This window comes from Gopherus evgoodei, chromosome 5, assembly GCF_007399415.2.
Source record: "Gopherus evgoodei ecotype Sinaloan lineage chromosome 5, rGopEvg1_v1.p, whole genome shotgun sequence".
NCBI classification, from domain to species: domain Eukaryota; kingdom Metazoa; phylum Chordata; order Testudines; family Testudinidae; genus Gopherus; species Gopherus evgoodei.
The window spans coordinates 126,785,820-126,799,664 of NC_044326.1; the positions used below are offsets into that span (position 1 = coordinate 126,785,820).

At 43.3% G+C, this 13,845-nt stretch overlaps 1 protein-coding gene across 2 annotated transcripts in view; it reads right to left on the reverse strand.

Annotated features, from left to right (window-relative positions):
• Positions 1-835: 835 nt before the first annotated feature.
• Positions 836-13,845, reverse strand: part of GPAT3 (glycerol-3-phosphate acyltransferase 3) — a 30,530-nt gene continuing 17,520 nt past the window's right edge. For both annotated transcript variants that reach the window (XM_030564985.1, XM_030564986.1), the window contains exons 6-13: positions 11,140-11,229; positions 10,272-10,365; positions 7,413-7,528; positions 4,917-4,972; positions 4,301-4,386; positions 3,616-3,744; positions 2,777-2,856; positions 836-1,947 (exon numbers count right to left, since the gene is read on the reverse strand). In XM_030564985.1, coding sequence (XP_030420845.1) covers positions 1,827-1,947; positions 2,777-2,856; positions 3,616-3,744; positions 4,301-4,386; positions 4,917-4,972; positions 7,413-7,528; positions 10,272-10,365; positions 11,140-11,229 — 772 coding nt within the window. In that variant the 3' untranslated portion in view covers positions 836-1,826. The remainder of the gene's footprint in view (positions 1,948-2,776; positions 2,857-3,615; positions 3,745-4,300; positions 4,387-4,916; positions 4,973-7,412; positions 7,529-10,271; positions 10,366-11,139; positions 11,230-13,845) is intronic.

Consider the following 13,845-nt stretch of genomic DNA (forward strand, 5'->3'; position numbering starts at 1 on the left):
GCCTAAGGCCTAGCAGAAGCCTCAAATCAGGTATTGCCCCACCTATTGCACTGGCAGAGCCTAATCCAGGAGGCATGCTCTGAGCATACCTAACTCCACACAAAATGGCAGGAGAGAGGGGGATGAGTACTTCAAAAAGAAGAGAAAAGAAAATCAGTGGACTATGGGATATTCAGATGTAGGAGTTTCCTGCTGAAGCTGTTCCACTGTGTATAAATAAGATGTGCTGGCTGTGGCCCAGCACAAGAGGAATGCTTGCTTAGCACTAACTGCTAGGACACTCACCCGAGAGATGGAAAATTCTCTATTCCTTGTCATGCAGGAAGGGACAAGGGAAAATTGAACCTGGGGAGTTCCCTAATGAGAGGACTAAAGGGAGGCTTCCTCTGCCATTGCCACCCTTGCAAGAAAGGCTTAGGCTCCTGACTCCCATCTGTGGATTCTGAGCAGAGATGGCTGCATAATGCCCTAAGAAGGGCAGGGCTCAGGCCACACCCTCTCTTCAGCATCTGTCATTGACTAGTTTAAGTGGCTCCCCACCTAGCAGGCTGGCTTTTGTGGATCCCTTACTTAGGAATCTGTTTCTCCCAAGGCATTGTCTAGGAATCCTGGGTGGCTAATTCAGTGTTTATGGATCCCACCGGGTGGCGAGGTGCTGCCATGCCCATGTCCCTTTGTGGATCTGAGCCATACTGCAAGCCATTGCCCAACAGAAGGAGAAATAGAAGCCAGAACGAACAAGTTAGAGGAAAAATACCACCACCAGAGACACATTAGAAATATAGAATTTATTTCCCATTTACAATAAGGCTGCAGTACACATGCATTCCCAGCAGGCCTTTTTTTTTTTTTTTATACTGCAAATGACACATGAATCCTATTTTGGTTTGTAACAGATATTGCTAGCCCAGCCAAGTATGAACTGTGTTGTGGTTGCTGATCCCCACAGATTTTTGTTAAGCTGTTAGCATTCTACAAAAAAAGAAAGAATTACTGCACTTATAATAAAAATGCATCTGCTATAATACAGAGGTATCCATTTTCAGTTATGGAGCTCCCAATCATCTCTTCCCTTTACTGTTCCCAGTCTGAAGCAGCACAGTAGTTTAGGGAATTGTTCCAATATGCAGAGATGCTTCTAGAGGAATCTCCTAAATATCTTCTCAGGTATCATTTCCATTAGGCAATTCTAGGGTTAGAGGCCATCCAAGGTCCTGGTTGTGTTTGAAGAGGATGTTGTTCTGATTGCCCACCTCTCTCCCCACTGTTTAGGGTCTGTCATTCTAGGTTATTCACCACCTCCCTGCTGCACATACACAGGAAATACAAACAAATGCATCAGGACACCACTAAAACTGCAAGATTAATTAAGAACTGTACAACAAAAAAAGCCAGCCTACAAGCATGACGAGAGAGAAAGTAGCTGTTCAGGAAACAAGTTTGTCTACAACTTCCAAGTGACTTTAGCAAGAAGAGTTATTTTCACACACACACAGTAATCTGACAGCATCAGGCCAGACTCACTGTATGCACTTCCCTTTCAGAGGTTCAAGAGAATGTCATGTAGAGTTTTTAAAAACTGCACTCTCCCCCCTAGTTTTATGTCAGGTTCTATTCCATGATACCGGGAGCTGCAATTCAGTGGAATATCATACTTTCAAGAAAAATACATAACAAAATACTGCCCCGTGTGTATGTTCTGCCCCATCCACATAAAGGTGATACACACATTAGAATAGGTTTGGTTTTTCTAAATGAAAAACCCTACAGTATTCCTGTAAGAGCTAGTCCTGGGAAACTTAGTTGGAAAAAGCTGGGATTCAGTCTCATTCTGCTCCCATTGTTGGATTTCCTGTTGATCCATTTCCTACTATCATCTTGCTGTAGTTTTTCTGCTGCTGCTCCTTGAAAGTGTCTTTGACTTTGGCCCTTTTCAGACCTCCATCCCTGGAGCATAGAAGACAGAAAGGATGCAGTTAGACGTTAACTTCAACATTAGGGAAAAAATGAAGTCAGAGCTGAGCCACTAAATGCCTTTGATGATCTGGGCCAAAGCCCTTAAATATATGCACCCATGTAACTTCATCTTGACTTCAGTGACAGTAGCATTTGCGTGAATAGTATCATTTGTCCCTTAGGATACTTAAATTCCATATCCCATCCTTGGCTCTGCAGAGCACTGAATCCACTTGTGTATTTTAACTGCTCTCATCAGGGCCTTGCTCAGGCCTTTTTTCAGCATGATCCACTTATTTTATGGCACTACATGTTCTTGGGGTACCATAAACCCATACTGAGGCAGGGTGTTCAATAGGTAGGACCTGGGTACTAGTCTGCAGACCTGGGTCCTAGTCTCAGCTCCACTCCTGATCTGGTGTCTCTTCACTACAATGTCACCTCTACATGCCTTAGTTTCTATTTGTCATCCAGGAAAGACTGTATTGTGCTTTGAAACTTTTAGCTAAAACCCACTGTTCAAGAGCTCTGTATTGTCATCATATAAATTATTAAGAAAACCTTCTTTCATATGAAAGTGCCGAATAGCCAACTCCCTCATTATCTACCATATCCTGGCTAAGACCATTTAAGAACACAAAGGTTGAGGCAGTCAAAGCTGTCTAGGGGATTAACACCTCTTCAATTATATAGTGAAGAAGTGTCTAAGTCCCCTAGACAGTTTAGAGAGTCTGAACCACATTCTATAGCTATTAAGACTCAAAGACATTTATGCAAAAAAAAGTGCCACATTAAGCCCAAGCAGAATCACATCTTGTACCAGGAAAGCTCAGTCAGTCCTCCTTGGCGAGCAATGGCTGACTTAACTCTGTTGGCAAACTGGACAGCATCTTCTCCTTCCTACAAGGATGGAAATTAGAGTCAATTTACCTATGGATTTAAAAAAAAAAAACACACACACACACACAGCTGTGCTGCAAGTCCTACCAATTATTTAGTTTCTGACCAGAAAGCTTTTGCTTTTAGGGCATTAGGCTTTGTCCTGTTTTGTTGGGGGGGGGGGGGCGTTGTTGGGGATTTTTTTTTGGTGGGGTGAGGCAGAAGGTGTCAGAGAGGGAAGTGGAGTGGCTTTGACACAAAGCTCATTCTCTGAATGTCTAGTTTTTAGCCTTCTTTTCCTCAAAGAATGCTAGTCCACTCCTCATCAGCAACCTGATACTAAATGGAAGATCACACACTTCCCAGGCAAATCTAGCACATATTTTAGGTCTGATTTTGAAGTGATGGCAAGATGGAGAAAGTTTCCCTCAGACAAATTGATGACTTAATAAACCAATTTTCCAAACAGTGAGTGTTATTCTTAGCAGCACAGCTCACATTAGCGTGAGTAATTGTGTAGCCATTGTGCCATCAGCACTTAGTCCCAGAGCATCACTACATGAAAAAGGAGGCTGTCCCTGTCCAATAGCTAATATACTGCAGGTACATTCCATACTTAAATACACTGGGAAATGCAAAACTGAAAAAAAAAAAAGAAAAAAGAAAAATGTTGAACTATGCTACCAAGAGCATTGAAGGAGGCTCAATTTAAGATTGATTCTCTGAGCCATACTTATTTTATATCCTATAAAATAGACCACCAATCATATGCAAAGATACCTCTCTGACCATCGGTGGCATGTACCAGACATTGCACACAATGGCCCAACTTGTCATTATTCGCAACAGGTAGCTCACGATGTCATATTTACTGCTGTTCCAGAACGCATCTCCAAACTGAGGGTCATACTGCAGAGGGGCAAAATAGTAAGTTTAAGTCATTACCTCCAGCATAAATGGATCTATATTATTTGCATGTTCAAAGTGTAAACATGTGTTAGGATGCTTAACTCACAAGGCTGTATAAGAGGACATTAGTAACCATTACATATTGGCCTCTACCCCTCAAGGTAAAGTGGTGTCAGGTCTAGCCTTGATTACAAGCTTCAAGTTCTTATTCCTCCAAATACTGACTTGTTAATTCATGGGCTGGCCAGACCACCCCCTGCCTACCATCTCTCCAGTCTTCCATGTTGTAAGGCAAACACCAACAGAACCCACCAACAGGTTTCCACTTATTTCAAGAGAGCAACTCTACAGACACTGAATTACTTTCATTCATGAGTATTCAGTTGTTCACTTTCTGATGGCCCAAGTACACCAGACGGCCTGTTGTAGGGCATGTGCTTCTACGAGCAACAGTACTGAGACAAACTCTTGTCCATTTCCCACCCACCCACCAAGCAGCCAGACCTTTCTACAGGTAAGCATCAGCATCTGGAGACCTACTGCAATTGTATTTTACCTTGATTGCAACTGGATAAATGGTCCCTCCTATTTCAAAGCTTCCTTTCTTAAACATCATTACTGATGTGTTGTTTATACAAGTGCCTGGACAAAAGAGAAGTCAGAGTGTTGGCAGTCAGGAAACCTTTGTTCTATATTCTAATGAAGTCAGACAGCAGGATTATACCAGTTTGCAAAGCAAGCAACCACTGGGGAACAGTAAAAAGCACCTCCAAGAAGAAGGAGTTAGTCTTTCCAATGTCTGTGCTTCGTCCAGGCCTAGATTGGAGGCTAGAGAATGGTGGGGCAGTGCTCCCCGCCCTGCAGTGCTAGAAGAGTAGGGTTGAGGTTTGGGGAAGAGGATGGAGAGGTAAGTAGAAGCAGGGAGGCCACACATGATACACAACTGGCTGTCTGCATCAGAGAAGGATTAAGCCATTTAAGGAAAAACGCTTTCAGCACTTCTTCCCCTTCATCCCACCATTTCTGGGAGGAGATGGGGCATCCTGACACTAGAGGTTTCTTATTACAAGTGTGGAACAAGATCTGTTTGAGCAATCGGAGTCACAGCAGGACAATGAAGAGCAACATAAGCACTGAGAAGCACTAAGTCCAGAGGAATGAGAGTTTCTTACCTTCTGGAAAAATTAAGATTGGCAGTTTGTTCTTATCTGCTATGTGTTCTCTCAGTCTGTAAAAGCAGAAAGAAGGATGTTTAAATCAATACATTTTGAAACGGGATTAATTTTCCCAGTCGTGTATGTGCATTCAACAGGAACCAAAGGCCAACATTTGATGCAACGTATCACTTTGCATCTGTAATTCATAACAGGAATATCATTTGAGCCTAGATTCAGCTCTCTAGATCCTTCAATATTAATTTAGTCCTACCCAATATTTCACCAATTATTCTTACTTCAAGGGACATTCCCAGCTTCCTCTTACACATGGATGTATTAGAGAGAGAATGCACACACGTGCGTGAGCACAAGTGCGTGAGCACAAGTGCATGTTCAAATTTAGCCTCTATTAACTGATTTTTTTTAAATTTAATAAGAGACAGCAAGATTCCCCCAACCCCCAAATGAAAAATGGCCCTTTTGTGGCAAGCTCTAGTAATAAGTAGTTAATATACTGTGGTAAGAAGAGGAAAGGATTCAACAAGGGAGTTTATGAAGAAGCACCTCTGTTGCAAGATTCACAAGCAATAACCGAGAGGTTAAAAAACCAGCAACAAGTATTTGAAGGGCTGGTGCACTGAGAGGAAGTAGTGTTAATGCAAGAAATGAAAGGCATAAAGTTCAAGTTAAGTTTTAGGCTGCCTATCCGGAAAAAACTTGTCTGTAAAATACTTTAGGCTGTGGTGCACTCAAGTGGAAGTCCCACTGACTGCAATACTTAAACAGGCTGAGCAAAATATGCAAGTTTGATATAGGCTACATAATCTTGGTTCTAGTTATTTAATCATAGGCCTTCTCCATTTCTGAAACATCTATTATGCCCACAATTCTCACTCCTTGATCTTGGTTGAGTAGATTTTCTGCAATGCCCTTCAATCTACCATTTAGAAGCCAGGAAGGTGAAAGACAAGTTTATCCCTTATAAGACTATCTTGAAAATTCTACACAAAATTTAAGATAGGATACGAACACCCAGCATTGGAACCCAGCCCAAACAACAGGTGCTCCTTTGATTGAATTAACTGGGGCAGAAACAGTTTGAAAGCTTTTAGTTTGGAAGGTTATGATGATCAGGACGATTGGCTAAAGATTTCATCTCCTGTCTTCTCCTTTCCCCGCCCCAACAAAAAAAAAAAAAAAAAACCCACACACCCCCTTCAGTTATCTTCTGTAAATGAAGTCGTTAGTGAAGGTATGCAAGAAGAGAAAGAGGGATGAGAGAACATGATTCTCTCCAGTTAATGAGAGCTTCCCTTCCTTGTTCCCTCCCATGATGGGAGATCAGCTATACCAGACTCAGATCTCTAAGTAGGAACAACTCCATTCCTGAGTCAGGAGAGTGATTCCCTTTATAAGAAACCTGAAGCTAGACTACAAACTTCATAGGTACTTGAAATATAGCACTACTATTTCTATTGTACTGCACTAAGGGAAAGTTCTTCTTTGCGGAAATCTCACCCTTTCCAGGAGGAGCTCAGTACTGTAGGTAACTTGATTTAAAACAGCAAGTCTGTGGTTTTTAGAAGGCTCCAATTTAGAGGACACTTCAGAAAGAGCTACGGGTAATTCTATTTCATGGTAAAATTAAATTTTTTGTGAGTAATGTTAGGTTCCTACCTCCCAACAGTAAGTCCCAGTTTGGGATTTCATATAGCTTTTCCTTGACATTCATGTGGGAAAACAATTGAGATTATAATTGTGGAAAGAAACAGAAGGACACTTGGGTACCTGCTCATCAAGTGTCCCTGGCAGCAGAGTTATCAGATTAATCCCATGTCAGAAGTTCTGGGCAGTCGCACCTGGAACACCTTCGTCACTGGAACCTTTTGTCTAAACTATTTTACTACAGGAAGAGATTCCAAGAGTGCTAAATGACTTTTCCAAATGTTGCCCCATTCCTGCAGTATCTCAGCACTCATCTGCAAGCACACACTTGCCTAGTCTCATCCCATCTGTGGGTAACATCCAAGTTCCATTTCTGTTGCAAATTACATGCATAGTAATATTCCCAAAGAAAACGAGCGTAGGATTGCTCCCACAACTGTAATTTTTCCATTCCCTGCATCATGTTTCAAATGACTGCAGTCCACATCACTCCAGACTATGGTAATACACAATCATAGAAGGAGGTTGGGTCCTGGTATTCCCAGTGTTTCTGCAAGGTGTTTAGCATTTAGAACTAGATGGACAGATATATTTACTGCAGATAAAGCGCTTCTACAGTCTAGCCTTTCATGCTCCAGAAAAGGTAAGACTGTTTGGCTGGCTGTCTCTTGTATAATACTTGGGTTGTAAGCCCTATGGAGCAAGGGCCATCTTTTTGTTCTGTGTTTGTACAATGCGGTTCTGGCCCATGACTAGGGCTCCAAGATGCTAGGATTGTTATGGTTAGAATAATGCCATTGTTCACAGCTACAGCAGCACTCAGCCGAGTGATTGCCCATTCCTTACCTTTTTGTCACTAGGTGGCGGTCTTTCATTTCTGAGCGTTCAAACCAGACATGGGGACAGGCTTTGACGGTGGATCTCTGAATAAGTCCCATTAGACCCCCATGAGCCTGGCCAACCTGCAAGCCCAAATGAGACAGGCTACTACACAAAACTCATGGCAAAATGCAAGTCCATCTGCTTCATGCCTATTTAAAATACAGCTATGTAAACAAAAACAAAAAAACCCCACAAAAAACAGTAAAAGCATTCGTTTCCTAGACACCTAGGAAATACAGTATTGGATAGCTAGTTTTTTAGCATTATTTAAATATTCCACATCACAGTTCAAACCCTGAATATACAGACAGTAGAAAGTAAACAGGCAACTATTTTGTTAGCATTTACTTTTGTGCATCTTCAGGAAGTCACAAAAAGACCCTTAAGGTTGCATTTTTCTGACGCGCCAAGTTTCCACTCACACCCAGGAACACTGTCTGCACACAGCTAGAAATCCCTTTAAGCACGTTGAAACCAATATGGTTGCTACTAAAGTCACTTCTGAAGTTCTGCGTTTACAAAATAGTTTAAAGTTTGTACCATCTTGGTCTCTTCATTATTTTGCACTAGGTTCTCATGCACATTAGGGTGCGCATATAGCTATGAGTATTAACACACCTAAATTTTGGAAGTTTTACATCCTTTTGCATGCACACAAGAACTGTGCACCAACTGCATGAACAGAAAGAGGTTACTCATAATGCAATTACCATCAATACTTAAGAGAAGTCTTCCTCTTTCCCTGTCCTCTGCCTTTATAAAAAAGTAAATTTTTAGGCAAAATATTTTGCAGTACTCTTATCTACCAGTGACTTGCACAGATTTTAAGTACTGTCAGTCACTGAACTGTTACAATAGGAAAATTAACATTTACTAAAGATGAAAGTTAGAGTTTCATACCACCTTTGTGCCATTACCACATCACAAGGTACACTGCGATGCCCCATCTTAACCTGTTACTTCCTTTTTTCCTAGGCATTTCACAATCCCAATAATTCAGCTACAAAGTAGATTTCTATTTTGCATCTCATCCCCAGAGCACTACCTGCAGCCATGCTTGAATTTCAGTCTTAAGCTGCATGATGGGCAGGCCACCACAAAAGATCAGCTACTGCCATTATTTGTGGGTGCCTTTTTACAGGTTGGACACACTGGGTATATTTACACTGCAACAGAACACCTGCAGCTGACTTGGGTTCGCTGGGCTCGGGTTGCAGGTTATAAAAATTGTAGTATAGACTTGTCGGGCTTGGGCTCCAGGATCCTGAGGGGGTCTTTCCTTGGAACAAGTCTGCTGCAGCAGAATGTTACTGGGCTTGTTCTTTTGGATGACTAGCACACAGTTAAGTTAACTTATGATCCTCACAGTGGGCAGCTATAGTAAACACACACAGAAGAGCCAACGTCCCTCTCCCACAGCCTTCTTCACAGCTTCCACTACAACAGTAATAAGAAGATCTGCTAGACAGATCAGATGGCAGCAGGAGTTCTACTTGACAAGCCATTCCTCCAGCACTCAGAAGGGCTAAAGGAGGCCTGCTGCTAGGCCCCTTCAGGAAAGTCAGCAGTAGTCTGAATTCCTGATAGGCCTGGTCTACACTAGAGGGTGGGGTCAATGTAAGATACGCAACTTCAGCTATGTGAATAGCGTAGCTGAAGTTGAAGTATCTTATTTCGACTTCCCGCACCGTGAGGACGGGAGGCATTGATGGCCGCGGCTCCCCCCGTTGACTCCGCTATCACCGCTTGCTCGCTCTGGTGGAGTTCCGGAGTCGACAGGAGCGTGTTCGGGGATCGATATATCATGTCTAGATGAGACGCGATATATCCATCTCTGAAAAACCGATTGCTACCCACCTATCCGGCGGATAGTGTAGACATACCCATAGTGACTAACTCCATTTTATCACTATATGCAACTAAGCAATTTAGCCTGTCTGCTCTATTGTAATGCAGAGTGTCTGCAGTCTGCATTTGAAGAGCGAGCCATTGATGGTCAGGCCCCTGTGCTGGCCGACTTATTCCGAGATGCACTTTATGAACAGTGCATTCACAGCAATTCTCCCGGCCACCAACTTCCAGCCTTGATACCCGAGATAACCTTGCTCAAGGACCACACACCCCCTTCCTCCCTTACACTGAAAAAAGGATCGAGAGCAGAGGCTCACTTCTAGAGCATTGAGCAATAACCTCGGGTATGTCTATACCACACATTTTGGTGTAGCTGTAGGATGGATAGGCTTTAATCTAGCTAGCACAAGTAACAGATGCAAAGATGCAGTGGGTATAGGCTCTAGCATAGACTAGCAACCTGAGTGTGTAGCCATTGGGCTTATACTGGGGCTGCCAGCTTGTAGTGCCATATCTTCACTACTACAGTTTCCTACATGAGCAAGATCAAAGCTAGTGTAGACATGCCTATCCATGCTACAATCATACCTTCATCTGCCATGCAGACATACCTGAAGCTTAACAATGCAGTGTAAAGAAATGCATTTTTAATAAGTGATCCAACAGATTCCATTTCTGTAGACTTCTGCAGTGGTTCAGATTCTCATTTATACATTGGTCAGAAGGGACCAAGTTGTCATAAACAACCTGGCAGAAGCCATTGAGTTTATCTGGGATCTCAGGATGCATGTTCTGTCTGGAAAATGCTGCGAGAAGTCAGAGATCCTTCCCACAGTCAGAAGCTAGTGACACACTGGGTTAGTACATAGTGTTTATTGTAGACATCTGGAGTCAGACCCTAGTTTAGGTCACAAACTTTAGTGGCCTTGTCCTGATTGCTACTGTGTAAATCAACATCAATCAATATCATACCATTGCATAGCAGCCGTCATTAGTCAGGATTAAAACATCTATTGGAGATGTGTGGTTGGCAACACATATACCTCCTTTCTGTGGTCTGTTTTCCCTGCAATGACAGGAAGTATCATTCACTTAACTATGTTGCCTACTTAACCATATTTTCCTAGACTACTGGACAAGCCAGTGTTTGGTTCAACAAGTCAAACTGCAGTCAAAGGGTTAAACATTTTGTTGATTATATTCAGTTTCTCACTAGTTCATGGGAGCCTGCACTTCAGTGGAATAACAGCAGTTTACAATAATTTTGTAGGCACCCACAAGCTACAATATAGTTGTGATTATTTTCTAACCTACAGAAAATTGTTGAACACACTGACAATTTACAAACTAGACCTACTGTTAATGAAAATAGTGTTAAACAACATTTGAACCATGCTTTGAGAATAACTTCTGGTAAGAGATTTAGTTTCACATCACCACCTAGCAGGTAAACACTGAGCAAACACCTTCATCATTCAGCTGCTCTACCTGTGTAGCAGAGTCATGTAAATTCCATATACACTAATTAAAATTAATTAAGAGGTCCTCGCTTTTATAGACAGTCATACCACCACTGACTCCCCCTGAAAAATAAATCAATTGCCCCCTTAGTCCTATGCGCCTAGAGTTATGTATCCCCTTTACCAGGGCCATCCCTATAGGGGTGTGGGGCCTGGAACAGAAACAGAAGTGATGGATTTGTCTTTTCCTGGACCATCCAATCACACCAGCTCGCAGGACCCCCCCAAAGCATTGGACCTGGAGCGGTTGCCCCAATTTGTCCTACCCAGGGGATGGCTCTGCTCTTTACAGTAGTGGAATGCAACACAGACTTACTCACTTGTTATGGTACGTGATGGTACCAGACAGAGCTCTGACGAGGATCCGGGAGCATGTCAGGTGGACTAGTTCACTTAGCCAATCTTTAGCGCTGAAAGATACATACACTTACAAATAGGCTGACCAGATAGCAAATGTGAAAAATCAGAAAAGGGGTTGGGGGTAATAGGAGCCTATATAAGAAAAAGCCCCAAATATCGGGACTGTCCTGATTTTATAGGGACATCTGGTCACCCTACTTACAACAACAAAAAGAAAAAAAAAAAAAAAAAAACCCTCTGGAAAGGGAGCTATAATAGAAGCGACAGAGTCCTGTGGCACCTTATAGACTAACAGACGTATTGGAGCATGAGCTTTCATGGGTGAATACTCACTTCGTCGGATGCATCCGACAAAGTGCGTATTCACCCACGACAGCTTATGCTCCAATACATCTGTTAGTCTATAAGGTGCCACAGGACTCTTTACTGCTTTTACAGATCCAAACTAACATGGCTACCCCTCTGATGATAGAAGCAGTTTTCCAGTTACAAGGACTAGGCCAAGAATTTATTGCAATAGTACTGTGTTTAGGGCAGTGGATTGGGATTCTGGGAGCTTTGGTCTTATTCCCATATCTACCATCAAGCTGCTGCAACACCACGGGCAAGTCACTTCACCTCCCACTCTCTGTACTGTCTATTTAGATAGGCTCGCTGGAGTAGAACTACCATCTCAGTGTGTTTATTTTATGTACACACACCCCAGTACAAAGGCAGCCAAACCAAGATTGATTCCCCAGAGGTGCTTCCATACTACAAGAAGTGGTGATGCCACTGGTAGAGACAACCTGCAAAGAGACCTCGCAGACTCCTCTGGATAGCTTGGGGAGAAACCACAGAGGCATACCAGGGGAACCAGTGAAGGAAGGAGTGTTTAGCTGCTGTTCAGAGTGGCACTAAGGTTTCATGTTTTCTTCTCAGTTATTTCCATAATGAGCATGCTCACTTCACAGGTGAGGAGAGGTGTTTTTTTTGTTGTTTGCCTCCCTGCAAACTCAACCTGGACCCTGACAAATCAAGCTGGACTCTGACAACCATCAGTACTGAGAGGCCCTCCAGGGCAAAATAGACTCTCAGGGTATGTCTATACTACCCGCCAGATCAGCGGGTAGTGTTCGATGTATCAGATTGATTTATCGAGTTTCGTCTGGACACGAAAAATAGATCTGCTAATTAACGCCCATACTCCACCTCAGCAGGAGAAGTAAAGTGGAGTTGATGGGGGAGCCACAGCAGTTGACTTGCCACCATGAGGACGGCCAGGTAAGTCGAACAAAGATACTTCGACTTCAGCTACACTATTTGCATAGCTGAAGTTGCATATCTTAGTTCAACCCCTCCGGCTAGCATAGCCCAGGCCTCAGTTACACAGGTGCTATCCCCTTAAGATGGTGGGTTAGCACAAGTGTCACAACTGGAACTTAGTTAACAGTTCCGCTGGTGCTGCAAAGGAGGACTAGAATCCAGCTCATGGCCCAGAGCCATGGCCCTGCACATCCAAGGGAAATAAGACCACTTTTTAAAGACAGCCTTGATCACTAAACGAGAGAATTGGGAATATGCACAAGAAATATTTCCTTTCCCAGTCACTCTTTGGACTGGAATCACACATCAGAGTTTCTTCACTGCAGCAAGTATTGTTTCCTTGTTCGTTGGCTCCTGCCTCTCCCCTGCCCCACCTGCTTTCCCCATTTTGCCTCTCATGCTGGTCTTTTGCTTTCCCCTTCGTTGTCCTCTGCTCCCAGGAACTCTGCCAGTCTCTCCTTTTATCAGCTCAGTGCCACATTTTTGCCCATTTTCACCACCATATCCTTCACTTCTAACATTCTCCTCATACACCAATGCTCCATATTTATTCTTTCCTTTCCCTTTCCCCATCATTCTGCCCTTTTGGAGTCTGCTCCAATCAACCTTACTCCAATCCCTGGCACTCTTCTCCTCAACCCTGTTTAACCAGGGAAGCAGTTTGGATCCTGTGTCTTTTGGTGGTGAGTTTCCATCACCTCCTACGCAGCAGCCAGTCTCTCACAGTGACTCAGTAAATCACTGCTCTTCCCCATCCAAGGTCGAGTGGAAGTAGGAGTAGACTCTTTCCCTCCGTCGTTACTTCTAGCTCCATCTTCTTCCCCCTCCTATAACTTCAAAGGAGTTTACCCTCTAGGGCTCCGCTGTCCTTAGAAGAGGCCATCCTTTACTGATCTCACGTCTGGATGCCTCAGTTTTGAGCTTCTCATCCTCCCAAAGGTAATCCTGATGAGCCTACATATCTGATCTCCTTTCTCCTCTACACACCTCCCAGTCTTTCAGCTTACTGGTTTTAGGACTCATGCTCAGCACATGGAGGAATGGTGGGGCGGGCAGAAAGCCACCTTTCGCAATTCCAAGGCTGGCTGGGAGCCAGACTTCAGTTCAAGTTAGACAGAGCAGGTCATGATTGCTGTAAGTTGACTTGCTCTAATTCAGCTGGAAGTTGCTAGGCTTAATTCAGGAATCAGGTGAAATTCCACAGCCTGCGTTATGGAGGAACTCAGACTAAGTGATCATAATGGCTCTTAGTGTGTGGACAGCTCAAGATTCCCCTCTTTCAGGGAGCTTCAAGTCACCTTTGTACTGGGTTTTTCCACAGTCTCAGCTTTGCAGTCTGTTAAAATGTCCCCATAAACTTA